The 18,192-nt window shown below is 45.2% G+C and overlaps 1 protein-coding gene across 1 annotated transcript in view; it reads left to right on the top strand.

The window, feature by feature from the left end:
- The window catches only part of LOC135480351 (nuclear pore complex protein DDB_G0274915-like), a 53,140-nt gene that overhangs the window by 16,473 nt on the left and 18,475 nt on the right, over positions 1 to 18,192 (top strand). The window contains exons 7-10 of the mRNA XM_064760179.1: positions 4,396 to 4,531; positions 7,180 to 7,383; positions 10,624 to 13,179; positions 13,401 to 13,601. Of these exons, the coding sequence (XP_064616249.1) occupies positions 4,396 to 4,531; positions 7,180 to 7,383; positions 10,624 to 13,179; positions 13,401 to 13,601 (3,097 nt within the window). The remainder of the gene's footprint in view (positions 1 to 4,395; positions 4,532 to 7,179; positions 7,384 to 10,623; positions 13,180 to 13,400; positions 13,602 to 18,192) is intronic.

Genomic DNA, 18,192 nt, shown 5'->3' with positions numbered 1-18,192 from the left:
TGGCGCTTCTCTTTACTCCACAGACTGCAGGGCAGGTTGGTAAAGGTGGGTTCTTGGCCTGCAGGGGATGTATTGGTGCTTCTCTTTACTCCATAGACTGCAGGCCAGGATGGTGAAGGAGTGTTCTTAGCCTGTGGGATGTATTGGTGCTTCTCTTCACTCCATAGACTGCAGGCCAGGATGGTGAAGGAGTGTTCTTAGCCTGTGGGATGTATTGGTGCTTCACTTCACTCCACAGACTGCAGGCCAGGACAGTATAGGTGGGTTCTTGGCCTGCGGGGGATGTATTGGTGCTTCTCTTCACTCTACAGAGTTCAGGCCAGGACAGTAAAGGTGGAGTTTTGGCGCTGTGTTGGTGCTTCTTTTCACTATACCCACTGAAAGCCGGGACAGTAAAGGTGGGTTCTTGGCCTGTGGGATGTATTGGTGCTTCTCTTCGCTCCACTGCCTGCGGGGCATGTTGGAAAAGGTGGGCTCTTGACCTGCAGGGGATGTATTGGTGCTTCTCTTCACTCCACAGACTGCAGGCCAGGACAGTAGAGGTGGGTTCTTGGCCTGTGGGATGTGTTGGTGCTTCTCTTCGCTCCACTGCCTGCGGGGCGTATTGGTAAAGGTGGGTTCTTGGCCTGCAGGGGATGTATTGGTGCTTCTCTTCACTCCACAGACTGCATGCCAGGATGGTGAAGGAGCATTCTTAGCCTGTGGGATGTATTGGTGCTTCTCTTCACTCTACAGACTAAAGGCCAGGATGATAAAGGTGGATTTTTGGCCTGTGGGATGTGTTGGTGCTTCTCTTTACTCCACAGACTGCGGGGCAGGTTGGTAAAGGTGGATTCTTGGCCTGTGGGATGTATTGGTGCTTCTCTTCACTCCATAGACTGCACGCCAGGACAGTAAAGGTGGGTTCTTGGCCTTTGGGATGTGTTGGTGCTTCTCTTCACTCCACAGACTGCGGGGCAGGTTGGTAAAGGTGGATTCTTGGCCTGCAGGGGATGCATTGGTGCTTCTCTTCACTCCATAGACTGCAGGCCAGGACAGTAAAGGTGGAGTTTTGGCGCTGTGTTGGTGCTTCTCTTTACTATACCCACTGAAAGCCGGGACAGTAGAGGTGGGTTCTTGGCCTGTGGGATGTGTTGGTGCCTCTCTTCACTCTACAGACTAAAGGCCAGGATGATAAAGGTGGATTTTTGGCCTGTGGGATGTGTTGGTGCTTCTCTTCGCTATACACGCTGAAGGGCAGGACAGTAAAGGTGGGTTCTTGGCCTGTGGGATGTGTTGGTGCTTCTCTTTACTATACCCACTGAAAGCCGGGACAGTAGAGGTGGGTTCTTGGCCTGTGGGATGTGTTGGTGCCTCTCTTCACTCTACAGACTAAAGGCCAGGATGATAAAGGTGGATTTTTGGCCTGTGGGATGTGTTGGTGCTTCTCTTCGCTATACACGCTGAAGGGCAGGACAGTAAAGGTGGGTTCTTGGCCTGTGGGATGTGTTGGTGCTTCTCTTTACTATACCCACTGAAAGCCGGGACAGTAGAGGTGGGTTCTTGGCCTGTGGGATGTGTTGGTGCCTCTCTTTACTATACCCACTGAAAGCCGGGACAGTAGAGGTGGGTTCTTGGCCTGTGGGATGTATTGGTGCCTCTCTTCACTCTACAGACTAAAGGCCAGGATGATAAAGGTGGATTTTTGGCCTGTGGGATGTGTTGGTGCTTCTCTTCGCTATACACGCTGAAGGGCAGGACAGTAAAGGTGGGTTCTTGGCCTGTGGGATGTGTTGGTGCTTCTCTTCACTCCACAGACTGCAGGCCAGGATGGTGAAGGTGGGTTCTTAGCCTGTGGGATGTCTTGGTGCCTCTCTTCACTCTACAGACTAAAGGCCAGGACGGTAAAAGTGGATTTTTGGCCTGTGGGATGTGTTGGTGCTTCTCTTCGCTATACACGCTGAAGGGCAGGACAGTAAAGGTGGGTTCTTGGCCTCTGGGGGATGTATTGTTGCTTCTCTTCATTCTACAGACTGCAGGCCAGGATGGTAAAGGTGCGTTCTTGGCAGGTAAGATGTATTGTTGCTCCTGTTCATTTTGCAGACTGTAGGTCAGGAGGAGTCCTGTACCTGTGTGACTCGTTGCTCCTGTTTCCTTTGCAGACTGTAGGTTGGAGAGGGGGAGGGGAGTCCTGTACCTGTGTGACTTATTGTTGCTCCTATTTATTTTACACACTGCAGGTCAGGGAGAATTCTGTAATGTGTGACTTACTGTCACTCCTCCTCACTTTACCTATTGTAGGTAAGGGGGAGCTCTGTACCTGTGTGACTTATTGTTTCTCATATTTGCTTTACAGACTGTAGGTCAGGGGAGAGTCACTGGTGTGACTTTCTTTTGTGTCTCTTCACTTTGCACACTGTAGGTCGGGGGACAGGGGCTGTACCTGTGAATCTTACTGCTACTTGTCTTCACTTTACAGAGTGTAGGTCAGGGGGTGTCCTATACTGGTGTGACTCACTTTTGTGTCTCTTCACTTTGCACACTGTAGGTCGGGAGACGGGGGCTGTACCTGTGAATCTTACTGCTACTTGTCTTCACTTTACAGACTGTAGGTCAGGGGGTGTCCTATACTGGTGTGACTCTCTTTTGTGTCTCTTCACTTTGCACACTGTGGGTCGGGAGACGGGGGCTGTACCTGTGAATCTTACTGCTACTTGTCTTCATTTTACAGAGTGTAGGTCAGGGGGTGTCCTATACTGGTGTGACTCTCTTTTGTGTCTCTTCACTTTGCACACTGTGGGTCGGGAGACGGGGGCTGTACCTGTGAATCTTACTGCTACTTGTCTTCATTTTACAGACTGTAGGTCAGGGGGTGTCCTATACTGGTGTGACTCACTTTTGTGTCTCTTCACTTTGCACACTGTAGGTCGGGGGACAGGGGCTGTACCTGTGAATCTTACTGCTACTTGTCTTCACTTTACAGACTGTAGGTCAGGGGGTGTCCTATACTGGTGTGACTCACTTTTGTGTCTCTTCACTTTGCACACTGTGGGTCGGGAGACGGGGGCTGTACCTGTGAATCTTACTGCTACTTGTCTTCATTTTACAGAGTGTAGGTCAGGGGGTGTCCTATACTGGTGTGACTCTCTTTTGTGTCTCTTCACTTTGCACACTGTGGGTCGGGAGACGGGGGCTGTACCTGTGAATCTTACTGCTACTTGTCTTCATTTTACAGATTGTAGGTCAGGGGGTGTCCTATACTGGTGTGACTCTCTTTTGTGTCTCTTCACTTTGCACACTGTAGGTCGGGGGATAGGGGCTGTACCTGTGAATCTTACTGCTACTTGTCTTCACTTTACAGACTGTAGGTCAGGGGGTGTCCTATATTGGTGTGACTCACTTTTGTGTCTCTTCACTTTGCACACTGTAGGCCGGGGGACAGGGGCTGTACCTGTGACTTATTGTTGCTTCTCTTCACTTTATAGACTGTAGGCCAGAGAGGAGTGTGTACATGTACCTTTGACTCTTTGTTGCTCCTCTTTCACTTTATAGATTGTAGGTCAGAGAAGAGTGTGCACATGTACCTGTGACTTATTGTTGCTTCTCTTCACTTTATAGACTGTAGGCCAGAAAGGAGTGTGCGCATGTACCTGTGACTTATTGTTGCTTCTCTTCACTTTATAGACTGTATTCCAGAGAGGAGTGTGCACATGTACCTGTGACTTATTGTTGCTTCTCTTCACTTTGCACACTGTAGGCCGGGGGACAGGGGCTGTACCTGTGACTTATTGTTGCTTCTCTTCACTTTATAGACTGTAGGCCAGAGAGGAGTGTGCGCATGTACCTGTGACTTATTGTTTCTTCTCTTCACTTTATAGACTGTATTCCAGAGAGGAGTGTGCACATGTACCTGTGACTTATTGTTGCTTCTCTTCACTTTATAGACTGTATTCCAGAGAGGAGTGTGCACATGTACCTGTGACTTATTGTTGCTTCTCTTCACTTTATAGACTGTATTCCAGAGAGGAGTGTGCACATGTACCTGTGACTTATTGTTGCTCCTCGTCACGTTATAGACTGTAGGCCAGAGAGGAGTGTGCGCATGTACCTGTGACTTATTGTTGCTCCTCGTCACGTTATAGACTGTAGGCCAGAGAGGAGTGTGCGCATGTACCTGTGACTTATTGTTGCTCCTCTTCACGTTATAGACTGTAGGACAGCAGGGAGTCAATCAATTGACCTTGGGGTTTGTGTATTCTCTGGATGGTAAAGGAAGTCGAAAGGGAGAAAAACAACTGAGGGTAAATACCCCGAGTGACATAAGACACTAAATCAGCACTATTTTGTTACCTGTGCTGTTTTGACACATTCAACTCACCATGTACATGTGACTTGTTTCTTCTGTTCATTTTACAGCCTGGAGCCCCCCAAAGAACCGTTGCTCAAAGCCTGTCCACTCTCAGTACCCTCTCATCCAATGCTGCATTGTTTGGGACCAGGGCCTTTTCTGCCTCAGACACGACTTCATTTAACAGGGTGGACTATCAAGAAGGTATTACAGACCAAAATTTGAAGTTGCTCATGTTTATAATACTTACTACCCTCCTAGCTTGTTGCTGGTTTTTGTCAGTGTTAAAACAAGAAGCTGCTCAGTTATTTGAAATGGGCAGGGCTTGTCTCTGAGATGCCCACAGTTTCATTTGCTCATAAACTTCACTACCATTGTGAAAGTGAAATCTTCTTAATTATGTTGGAAAATACATATAGCAATCAGACTAAGATGCAAGCACAAGTGTGTCCCAGGTAAAACATCTTGTTGACTCATTGTCTACATGGAGGATCTCACACAAGTGGTCATTGCATATGAAATGAATCAATATGTGTGCTGCACTCGAAAAGATTCGTGACTGGATGACTTCAAACAGGCTATCGTTAAACATTAACAAAACCAAATGTATGGTCATCGGACCAGTATCCTATTCTCTTGAGGACATTCCTTGGCTTTCTATGCAAGAGTCAGTTATAGATTATGTTTCCAAATTTAAGTGTTTGGGTATAATGTTTAACAGCAAACTTTCCTGGACATCCCATATCAGTTACATGTGCAAAAAAGTATCTCGCAACATTGGCATAATTAACCATATTAAAAACTTTACAAACAAACCAGCTCCATTAATACTTTATAACTCCTTAATTTTCCACTTTCTGAACTGTGCTTGAGTTTTATGGGGTAACACTTATCCCTCTCATCTCAGACCCTTGAGTCTGCTACAAAAAGGCGCAGTGCGTTCAGTAACCCTATCTGATCGACACACAAACCGTCTCTTCAGATCTCTGAATATTTCAGTGGTAAAATTCTCTTTCCTTGACTTCTTTATTAATCGCTCATAAATATATATATATCACCCTATAAAATACCCCTGAACTGCCGTAACATGTTTCAAAAAGAGCCAGATATACACAGTTATCCAACCACAACACAGTGTCTTAACCTGTTTAGACCCCTCCACTCTTCCAACCTGTCTTTCTACTCAGTTCCAAATATTATCCCCCGGGAATGGAACAGGCAGCCTATTTCTCTAAAATGTATTTCTCTGTTTAAGTCCAAAATAAAAGATTACTTGATGAAACAATACTGACTTATTTTTAAACATATAAATGTCTCATAGCCATGCACCACAGCATTTCTTTTGGCATGTGACACTGCTTTGTGTTTTTCTTAAATATGTAAAACGTTTACTCTGTTATTATTTACTTATAATTCACCTACAACCAGCACCATCTTACATACTTGTACTTCTTGGGATAGATCAAGCCCTTTGTGACTTTATTCCTGCCATGCTTTATTTTCTGTAAACATGTTTTCTAATTATACTTATGATGAATAAATACAATACAATATAATACAATAAGTTGCTTAATTTTGATAGCAATTATCTCAGGTACGTGTATGAGATTCTGTTTATTTCATGACTGAAGCATGAAGCTATCGAGAGAAAAACGAATGAATTGGTGAGCATGGGACTCATCACATCTACAACAAACACAATAACATTTCCTCCACAACAATAAAATAGATCAGTCTGAAAATTTCTGTTTACATAAGGAATACCATTTAAATACATGCGGAGTTCCGTGTTAAATATATAAAAGGTATTGTAGATCGTCGTCTAAAGCTGCAAATAACAGGAATAACCATCATATCCATGTCCTCCAGCATCAAGGACACATTTCCTGGGAAACTATGGGTTATCTCCCTTGATGAAACTGTTGCACTCGGTGAACCATGGGTAGAAAGTTGGCTGTTGTTAAGAAAAATAATTGTGGATGAAGACTAATTCATGACCTATTTTATTTTATTTTTCATAGGTACTCTTATTATTCATAGGTACTCTTATTTTTCATAGGTACTCTTATTTTTCATAGGTACTCTTATTATTCATAGGTACTCTTTGTTTTTTATGTGAGATGCTAAAGTTTTGGAGGGGGCCTTCGTAGCTTAGTCGGTAAGCGGGTTGTTGCAGCGTACTGACCCAGGAGCCTCTCACCATTGCGGTCGCTGTGAGTTGAATGGTTGTGAGGTTTTCCTGGGCTCTGCCCGGTTTCCTCCTATTATATTGCTGGCTGCCATCATACAGGTGAAATATTCTTGACTACAGCGTAAAACACCAATCAAATAAATAAATAAACTAAAGTTTAAGCATCTAGCCTTCAGCTGTGCTCTTGTTCATTATGCCTTTTTATGTTTTTTTTTTATGTTTTTGCTTAAAGGAATGTTTTTCCTTACTGTTAGAAGTTAGATAAAGAGCAGTAGAGCCATTTTACAGCCCTCGGGCTCTAGTTGTATATTAAATGTAATGATTACACAGCATTTTGAGGAACTCTAAACCAGTGATGTCTAATCAGTTCCAGTTAAGATCACTTCCCTTTTTTTTTTACCTAATTCTGCTTAAGCCATGGTGTATAGGGGTGTTTGATTTGCTATTGTATACATGTAAGCATTTGCACGAACAGTTAGAATGAAACCTTAACTGAGGTAAAGGTACAAGAGGCCATACTTCACAGGTTACGTGTGACCATTTGCCAGCTATCACACTGTCTTTGCTTCTCAAGATTTACTCTCTGTGCTGTACGTCTTTGATAGTACTGTTATAATTGTGCTGTGGCTGCTGATGTACATGTATTTGTTTGTTTTGACAGATGTGATTGTGAACTCTCCTTCAGTGTCAGATAGTGAGGTGGATGACAATGGGTATGAGGGAGGAGATGGCGACGGCCCCACCCCGAACGATCTCAGTCAGGAGGAGGACGAAGAGGATGAGGGTGAGGAAAACCAGGATGCCCTCCCAGCTTACCAGAACTCCCGTTTGTCAGCTCCCAAGTCATTCGGCTTTTCCCAACAGGGTCAGTTTGACAAAGCTACTCCCATAATACGGATCATACAAGTGTTGGGGTTTCAGATGTTTACCACTGATTGTTAAAAGAAATGGCAACAAGTTATATGACGTTGTAAGTTATGTGGGAAAGGAGTGGGCACAGACTAAGCGACCATAGACTAAGTGACCACAGACTAAGCCACCACAGACTAAGTGACCACAGACTAAGTGACCACAGATAAAGCGACCACAGACTAAGTGACCACAGACTAAGCCACCACAGACTAAGCACTAAGCCACCACAGACTAAGCCATCACAGACTAAACACTAAGCCACCACAGACTAAGCCATCACAGACTAAGCCATCACAGACTAAGCCATCACAGACTAAACACTAAGCCATCACAGACTAAGCCATCACAGACTAAACACTAAGCCACCACAGACTAAGCCATCACAGACTAAACACTAAGCCACCACAGACTAAGCAATCACAGACTAAGCCATCACAGACTAAGCCATCACAGACTAAACACTAAGCCACCACAGACTAAGCCATCACAGACTAAACACTAAGCCACCACAGACTAAGCCACCACAGACTAAGCCATCACAGACTAAGCCACCACAGCCATTTCTTTCTAACATGCTTGGTAGTTCATGTAAATCAACTTCAAATCAGAAAGTGTTAGAGTGCCGTGATAAAGCAATCAGAAACACCTTGTGCTGTCACATGTACCTCTACGTACATGTACATATAGTTAAATGAGAAAGTAGGATGTTAATGGAACCAGCAGTGAGAAAAAAATTTTATTTGTTATGAATGATAACATGGCAGCACTTTCGACTTTCTCATTGTGCATGTTTTTGCTCTCTTTGAGGTGCAATATTTCTGTATAGCCACATCACAAAACTAAAAACAGTTGGGCTGTCAGTTGACTGCAGACAAACATAATCACAGTGAAGCAATGGGAACCTTTATATTGTAAATAATGAGGATCTATGAATTGTAGACAGCCATAAAACATATACGAAAATTGTCCTTTTGGCAAATGGTATGAAAGGGATCAGTCCTTGACACTTGGTGCTTTGTGATATGGGATGCTTTCAGTCGGTACAATTAAAGACCTGCAGCATGGAGAGTAAAACCATAGCAGCGACGATAGCGTGATAGACGTACAACATAGAGAGTATAATCATAGCACCGGTGACAGTGAGATAGACGTACAGCATGGAGAGTAAAACCAGAGCAGCGACAACAGTGTGACAGACGTACAGCATAGAGAGTATAGTCATAGCACTGGTGACAGTGAGATAGACGTACAGCATGGAGAGTAAAACCAGAGCAGCGACGACAGTGTGATAGACATTCAGCATAGAGAGTAAAACCAGAGCAGCGACGACAGTGTGATAGACGTACAGCATAGAGAGTAAAACCAGAGCAGCGACGACAGTGTGATAGACGTACAGCATGGAGAGTAAAACCAGAGCAGCAATGACAGTGTGATAGACGTACAACATAGAGAGTATAATCATAGCACCGGTGACAGTGTGATAGACATACAGCATAGTGAGTAAAACCAGAGCAGCGACGACAGTGTGATAGACGTACAACATAGAGAGTATAATCATAGCACCAGTGACAGTGAGATAGACATACAGCATGGAGAGTAAAACCAGAGCAGCGACGACAGTGAGATAGACGTACAGCATAGAGAGTAAAACCAGACCAGCGACGACAGTGTGATAGACGTACAGCATGGAGAGTAAAACCAGACCAGCGACGACAGTGTGATAGACGTACAGCATGGAGAGTAAAACCAGACCAGCGACGACAGTGTGATAGACGTACAGCATAGAGAGTAAAACCAGACCAGCGACGACAGTGTGATAGACGTACAACATAGAGAGTATAATCATAGCACCGGTGACAGTGAGATAGACATACAGCATGGAGAGTAAAACCAGAGCAGCGACGACAGTGAGATAGACGTACAGCATAGAGAGTAAAACCAGACCAGCGACGACAGTGTGATAGACGTACAACATAGAGAGTATAATCATAGCACCGGTGACAGTGAGATAGACATACAGCATGGAGAGTAAAACCAGACCAGCGACGACAGTGTGATAGACGTACAGCATGGAGAGTAAAACCAGACCAGCGACGACAGTGTGATAGACGTACAGCATGGAGAGTAAAACCAGACCAGCGACGACAGTGTGATAGACGTACAACATAGAGAGTATAATCATAGCACCGGTGACAGTGAGATAGACATACAGCATGGAGAGTAAAACCAGAGCAGCGACGACAGTGAGATAGACGTACAGCATGGAGAGTAAAACCAGACCAGCGACGACAGTGTGATAGACGTACAGCATGGAGAGTAAACCCAGAGCAGCGACGACAGTGTGATAGACGTGCAGCATGGAGAGTAAAACCAGACCAGCGACGACAGTGAGATAGACGTACAGCATAGAGAGTAAAACCAGAGCAGCGATGACTGTGTGATAGATGTACAATGTAGAGAGTAAAACCAGTGTGATAGATGTACAGCATACATGTACAGAGTAAGACCAGACCAGCGACGACCGAGTGATAGACGTATAGCCTAGAGAGTAAGACCAGAGCAGCAACGACAGTGCGATAGACGTACAGCATACAGAGTAAAACAAGAGCAGTGACAACAGTGTGATCGCTGACAATTGCTCACACTTAACCGGTGAAATATGTTTAGCTCAGTTTACCTCGGTCAGGGTTTTCAACGTAACAAGTTAATACTGCAAAACTAGCGTGTCAAGGTTATTCCTTCAAATACATTCACTCCAAGCTAGGGGCTGCATATTCATCAAGTTAAATTAAATCACAACCTTCCATATATGAGCGTCTTTGAAACATAATTGAAAACTGTTGACTGCTTCTTTTTGCATGATTCCGTTCTATTTTTGTAATTTATGTACTTTCTTAGTTCTTTGGTGGTTTGTGTTATATGCCGCTTTGTGAATTGGCCTTGTAATTATTAACCTGGAACGTCCTTATTGATTGACAGGTGGTACACGAATGTCTGCTTCAATGAATACACCTGTAGATTCCAACTGGCGAGATCATTGGTTGTCTTGCTGCTACCAAACCTAAATTTTGTAAGTTTTGTTCAAAACCGTTTTGATAGTGTGGGCATACATGTATATCAGCGTGCAGGACTCAATATGTTATGCTTGTTTGTTGTATTGCTATTTTTTTTTTCTAACTTTTCTGCTTTTCAGGTTTTCAGCCATCTGGCACACCTGATAAATTATCGGCCCAAACAAACACATTCAGTAAAGAAACTAGAGTAGTGAGTGGTAGTGAAGGACAGGACAGTTCGACCAGTGGAAAGGCTAAACTGGAGAATGTTAACACATCCGATGGCAGTTCACTGAGATCCAGTACCTCTGTTCTCGGCCAGCGAATTGCTGCAACATCAAGTGGTGGCCTGGTTGGATCTGCTTCAACTGCGACAGCACTGAGTGGGGGGCTGTTTGGATCTGCCTCAACTGCTACAGCTGCTGGTGGGGGCCTGTTTGGATCTTCCTTGACTGCTACAACTGCTGGTGGGGGCCTGTTTGGAACTGCCTCGACTGCTACAACTGCTGGTGGGGGCCTGTTTGGATCTATCTCAGCTGCTACAACTGCTGGTGGGGGCCTGTTTGGATCTGCCTCGACTGCTACAACTGCTGGTGGGGGCCTGTTTGGATCTATCTCAGCTGCTACAACTGCTGGTGGGGGCCTGTTTGGATCTGCCTCTACTGCTACAACAGCTGGTGGTGGTTTGTTTGGATCTGCTGCAGCTCCGACAACATCTGATGGGGGCCTGTTTGGATCTGCTACAGTTGCAACAACAACTGGTGGGGGCCTGTTTGGATCTACTACAACTGCAACAAAGGCTACTGGGGATCTGTTTGGATCTACTACAACTGCAACAAGAAGTAATGAGGGCCTGTTTGGATCGACAGGTAGTGGTGGCCTGTTTGGGTCTACTACGACTGCAAAAACAGCTGGTAGTGACATTGGGCCTGCCAAGACTGCAACAACAGTTAGTGGGGGCCTGTTTGGATCTAACACGTCAGCAACAACAGGTAGTGGTAATCTGTTTGGACCTGCCACAACTGCAACAACAGGTACTGGGGAATTGTTCGGATCTACTACCACTGCAACAACAGGTACTGAGGGTCTGCTTGGATCTGCTACCACTGCAACAGTAGCTAGTGGGGGTCTGCATGTATCTGCTACCACTGCAACAACTGCCAGTGGGGGCTTGTTTGGATCTGCTACCACTGCAACAGCTGCCAGTGGGGGCCTGTTTGGATCTGCTACCACTGCAACAGCAGCTAGTGAGGGTCTGCATGTATCTGCTACCACTGCAACAACTGCCAGTGGGGGCCTGTTTGGATCTGCTACCACTGCAACAACAACAACTAGTGGAAGCATGCTTGGATCTGCTACCACTGCAACTACTGCCAGTGGGGGTCAGCTTGGGTCAGCTACCACTGCAACAACTAGTAGAGGCATGTTTGGATCTGCTGCCACTGCAACAACAGCGATTGGGAGCATGTTTGGATCAGCTACGACAGCAACAACAGCTAGTGGGGGCCTGTTTGGATCTGCTACGCCTGCAACAACAGCTAGTGGGGGCCTGTTTGGATCTGCTACGCCTGCAACAGCAGCCAGTGGGGGCTTGTTTGCATCTGCTTCAACCGTGACACCTAGTGTATCTCTTTTTGGATCTCCTTCAGGTGCTACAACGGCTAGTGGGAGACTGTCTGAATCTACTACAACAACAACATCTAGTGGTCTTCACTTTGCATCTGTTACGAGTGCAACACCAGCTAGTGGGGACCAGCTTTTTGGATCTGCTACAACTGCAACAACAGCTAGTGGAGGCCTCTTTGGATCTGCTACAACTACAACAACAGCTAGTGGAGGCCTCTTTGGATCTGCTACAACTGCAACAACAGCTAGTGGAGGCCTCTTTGGATCTACTACAACTGCAACAACAGCTAGTGGAGGCCTCTTTGGATCTGTTGCAGCTGCAACAACAGCTGGTGGGGGCCTCTTTGGGTCTGGCACAACTGCAACAACAGCTGGTGGGGGCCTCTTTGGGTCTGCTACAGCTACAACAATAGCTGGAGGGGGCCTCTTTGGGTCTGCTACAACTACAACAACAGCTGGTGGGGGCCTCTTTGGGTCTGCTACAACTACAACAACAGCTGCTGGGGGCCTCTTTGGGTCTGCTACAACTACAACAACAGCTAGTGGGGGCTTGTTTGGATCGACTACAGCAACAACTACAACAGCTGGTGGGGGCCTCTTTGGGTCTGCTACAACTACAACAGCTAGTGGAGGTCTGTTTGGATCTAGTACAACTACAACAACAGGTGATGGGGGTCCCTTTGGATGTAACACAGTATCTTCAGGACCTAGTGGTTTTGGTAGTGGCCTATCGGGTGGGCTCTTTGGAACGAGCACAACAAGCAGCTCTGTGGGTGGAGTGCTCGGGTCTAACCCAGCAACATCTTCATTTGGTGGCAACCCTACACCTCCCACAAGCGGAGCAGTGTTTGGCACAAAGGTCAACAGTCCCAGTCCAGCAGTGTTTAGCTCCAACCCAATGAGCTCTTCTGTAGGATTTGGAGCTAGCACAGGTGGAGGTGGCTTTGGCTTCAGCAGTGGCTCAGCCAATTCGGGTTTCCTTGGTGGACTCGGAGGCAAGCCAAGTGCAGAAAATACATCTAAAAATGTCTTTGGAACTCCAACCTTTGGCACCCCTTCTACCAGTTCAGGTACGCTTAGGCTCACAAATGCTGTTAGGGTTAAAATAAGCTGTTACAAACACTTTGTTTGATCTCGTTTTCAATTTCTTTCCAGCTTTGATACTACAGAGGCTTTATATCCGATTACAAGATCATCAAAGAAGAAATCTTTAAAATCAGAATAAAATGCCTGTCTTCTGACATATCTGAATAGATTTTTATGTGAACTGATTCCAATTTGTTGATTACAGCTAACCTCTTTGGCAATCAGGGCACCACAAGTTTTGGTTCTTCATTTGGATCATCCACAAATGCAACACCCAGTGGATTTGGATCCAGCAATGCCACTGGTGGATTTGCCTCAGGAGGAGCCAGTGTTGCAGCTGGTGGTTTTGGATCACCTAGTGCCAGTAATACCGGAGCCAGCTTTGGTGTCAGCCCTCAACCCAAATGTAAGATCAAAGAATCTTCATTCACAGTACATGTTTATTTTATCTACATGTATCTATGACCACAGTCAAGCTTTTACTACAGACCTTTCCAAATTTCCAAATTGGGAAGTTCTCCACATCCATTGACCCAGGAAATCAGATGTACAAACATGTAGAGTAGAACCACAGTCTAGCTTTCCCTGTAAACCTCCACAGATTTCAGAAGTTCATCCCACCCAATGATCCAGGAAATCAGATGTACACACATGTAGAGTAGAACCACAGTCTAGCTTTCCCTGTTAACCTCCACAGATCTCATAAGTTCATCACACCCAGTGATCCAGGGAATCAGATGTACACACATGTAGAGTAGAACCACAGTCTAGCTTTCCCTGTAAATCTCCACAGATCTCATGAGTTCATCACACCCAGTGATCCAGGGAATCATCTGTACACACATGTAGAGTAGAACCACAGTCTAGCTTTCCCTGTTAACCTCCACAGATCTCATAAGTTCATCACACCCAGTGATCCAGGGAATCAGAAGTACACACATGTAGAGTAGAACCACAGTCTAGCTTTCCCTGTAAACCTCCACAGATCTCATGAGTTCATCGCACCCAATGATGCAGGGAATCAGATGTACAAACATGTAGAGTAGAACAACAGCCTAGCTTTCCATGTAAACCTCCACAGATCTCATAAGTTCATCACATTCAGTGATCCAGGGAATCATCTGTACACACATGTAGAGCAGAACCACAGTCTAGCTTTCCCTGTAAACCTCCACAGATCTCAGAAGTTCATCGCACCCAGTGATCCAGGGAATCAGAAGTACACACATGTAGAGTAGAACCACAGTCTAGCTTTCCCTGTAAACCTCCACAGATCTCATAAGTTCATCACATTCAGTGATCCAGGGAATCATCTGTACACACATGTACAATAGAACCACAGTCTAGCTTTCCCTGTAAACCTCCACAGATCTCAGAAGTTCATCGCACCCAGTGATCCAGGAAATCAGATGTACAAACATGTAGAGTAGAACCACAGTCTAGCTTTCCCTGTAAACCTCCACAGATTTCAGAAGTTCATCCCACCCAATGATCCAGGAAATCAGATGTACACACATGTAGAGTAGAACCACAGTCTAGCTTTCCCTGTAAACCTCCACAGATCTCATAAGTTCATCACATCCAGTGATCCAGGGAATCATCTGTACACACATGTAGAGTAGAACCACAGTCTAGCTTTCCCTGTAAACCTCCACAGATCTCATGAGTTCATCACATCCAATGATCCAGGGAATCATCTGTACACACATGTAGAGTAGAACCACAGTCTAGCTTTCCCTGTAAACCTCCACAGATCTCATAAGTTCATCACATCCAATGATCCAGGGAATCATCTGTACACACATGTAGAGTAGAACCACAGTCTAGCTTTCCCTGTAAACCTCCACAGATCTCAGAAGTTCATCGCACCCAGTGATCCAGGGAATCAGATGTACACACATGTAGAGTAGAACAACAGCCTAGCTTTCCCTGTAAACCTCCACAGATCTCATGAGTTCATCACATCCAATGATCCAGGGAATCATCTGTACACACATGTAGAGTAGAACCACAGTCTAGCTTTCCCTGTAAACCTCCACAGATCTCATGAGTTCATCACATCCAGTGATCCAGGGAATCAGATGTACACACATGTAGAGTAGAACCACAGTCTAGCTTTCCCTGTAAACCTCCACAGATCTCATAAGTTCATCACATTCAGTGATCCAGGGAATCATCTGTACACACATGTAGAGTAGAACCACAGTCTAGCTTTCCCTGTAAACCTCCACAGATCTCATGAGTTCATCACATCCAGTGATCCAGGGAATCAGATGTACACACATGTAGAGTAGAACCACAGTCTAGCTTTCCCTGTAAACCTCCACAGATCTCAGAAGTTCATCGCACCCTATGATCCAGGGAATCAGATGTACAAACATGTAGAGTAGAACCACAGTCTAGCTTTCCCTGTAAACCTCCACAGATCTCAGAAGTTCATCACATCCAATGATCCAGGGAATCATCTGTACACACATGTAGTGTAGAGTAGAACCACAGTCTAGCTTTCCCTGTTAACCTCCACAGATCTCATCAGTTCATCGCACCCAGTGATCCAGGGAATCAGATGTACACACATGTAGAGTAGAACCACAGTCTAGCTTTCCCTGTAAATCTCCACAGATCTCATGAGTTCATCACACCCAGTGATCCAGGGAATCAGATGTACACACATGTAGAGTAGAACCACAGTCTAGCTTTCCCTGTAAACCTCCACAGATTTCAGAAGTTCATCGCACCCAGTGATCCGGGGAATCAGATGTACAAACATGTAGAGTAGAACCACAGTCTAGCTTTCCCTGTAAACCTCCACAGATCTCATCAATTCATCGCACCCAGTGATCCAGGGAATCAGATGTACAAACATGTAGAGTAGAACCACAGTCTAGCTTTCCCTGTAAACCTCCACAGATCTCATGAGTTCATCACATCCAATGATCCAGGGAATCATCTGTACACACATGTAGAGTAGAACCACAGTCTAGCTTTCCCTGTAAACCTCCACAGATTTCATGAGTTCATCACATCCAATGATCCAGGGAATCAGATGTACACACATGTAGAGTAGAACAACAGCCTAACTTTCCCTGTAAACCTCCACAGATCTCATGAGTTCATCACATCCAGTGATCCAGGGAATCATCTGTACACACATGTAGAGTAGAACAACAGCCTAACTTTCCCTGTAAACCTCCACAGATCTCATAAGTTCATCACATCCAGTGATCCAGGGAATCATCTGTACACACATGTAGTGTAGAGTAGAACCACAGTCTAGCTTTCCCTGTAAACCTCCACAGATCTCATAAGTTCATCACATCCAATGATCCAGGGAATCATCTGTACACACATGTAGAGTAGAACAACAGCCTAGCTTTCCCTGTAAACCTCCACAGATCTCAGAAGTTCATCGCACCCAGTGATCCAGGGAATCAGATATACACACATGTAGAGTAGAACCACAGTCTAGCTTTCCCTGTTAACCTCCACAGATTTCAGAAGTTCATCGCACCCAGTGATCCAGGGAATCAGATGTACAAACATGTAGAGTAGAACAACAGCCTAGCTTTCCCTGTAAACCTCCACAGATCTCATGAGTTCATCACATCCAATGATCCAGGGAATCATCTGTACACACATGTAGTGTAGAGTAGAACCACAGTCTAGCTTTCCCTGTAAACCTCCACAGATCTCAGAAGTTCATCACACCAAATGATCCAGGGAATAATCTGTACACACATGTACAGTAGAACCACAGTCTAGCTTTCCCTGTAAACCTCCACAGATCTCATAAGTTCATCACATTCAGTGATCCAGGGAATCATCTGTACACACATGTACAATAGAACCACAGTCTAGCTTTCCCTGTAAACCTCCACAGATCTCATAAGTTCATCGCACCCAGTGATCCAGGAAATCAGATGTACAAACATGTAGAGTAGAACCACAGTCTAGCTTTCCCTGTAAACCTCCACAGATTTCAGAAGTTCATCCCACCCAATGATCCAGGAAATCAGATGTACACACATGTAGAGTAGAACCACAGTCTAGCTTTCCCTGTAAACCTCCACAGATCTCATAAGTTCATCACATCCAATGATCCAGGGAATCATCTGTACACACATGTAGAGTAGAACCACAGTCTAGCTTTCCCTGTAAACCTCCACAGATCTCAGAAGTTCATCGCACCCAGTGATCCAGGGAATCAGAAGTACACACATGTAGAGTAGAACCACAGTCTAGCTTTCCCTGTAAACCTCCACAGATCTCATGAGTTCATCACATCCAATGATCCAGGGAATCATCTGTACACACATGTAGAGTAGAACCACAGTCTAGCTTTCCCTGTAAACCTCCACAGATCTCAGAAGTTCATCGCACCCAGTGATCCAGGGAATCAGAAGTACACACATGTAGAGTAGAACCACAGTCTAGCTTTCCCTGTAAACCTCCACAGATCTCATGAGTTCATCACATCCAATGATCCAGGGAATCATCTGTACACACATGTAGAGTAGAACCACAGTCTAGCTTTCCCTGTAAACCTCCACAGATCTCATAAGTTCATCACATCCAATGATCCAGGGAATCATCTGTACACACATGCAGAGTAGAACCACAGTCTAGCTTTCCCTGTAAACCTCCACAGATCTCAGAAGTTCATCGCACCCAGTGATCCAGGGAATCAGATGTACACACATGTAGAGTAGAACAACAGCCTAGCTTTCCCTGTAAACCTCCACAGATCTCATGAGTTCATCACATCCAATGATCCAGGGAATCATCTGTACACACATGTAGAGTAGAACCACAGTCTAGCTTTCCCTGTAAACCTCCACAGATCTCAGAAGTTCATCGCACCCAGTGATCCAGGAAATCATCTGTACACACATGTAGAGTAGAACCACAGTCTAGCTTTCCCTGTAAACCTCCACAGATCTCAGAAGTTCATCGCACCCAGTGATCCAGGAAATCATCTGTACACACATGTAGAGTAG

Source organism: Liolophura sinensis, chromosome 13 (assembly GCF_032854445.1).
Source record: "Liolophura sinensis isolate JHLJ2023 chromosome 13, CUHK_Ljap_v2, whole genome shotgun sequence".
NCBI lineage: Eukaryota > Metazoa > Mollusca > Polyplacophora > Chitonida > Chitonidae > Liolophura > Liolophura sinensis.
Note: the sequence above shows the minus strand (reverse complement) of the source record. Positions and strands in the feature narration are given on the sequence as shown.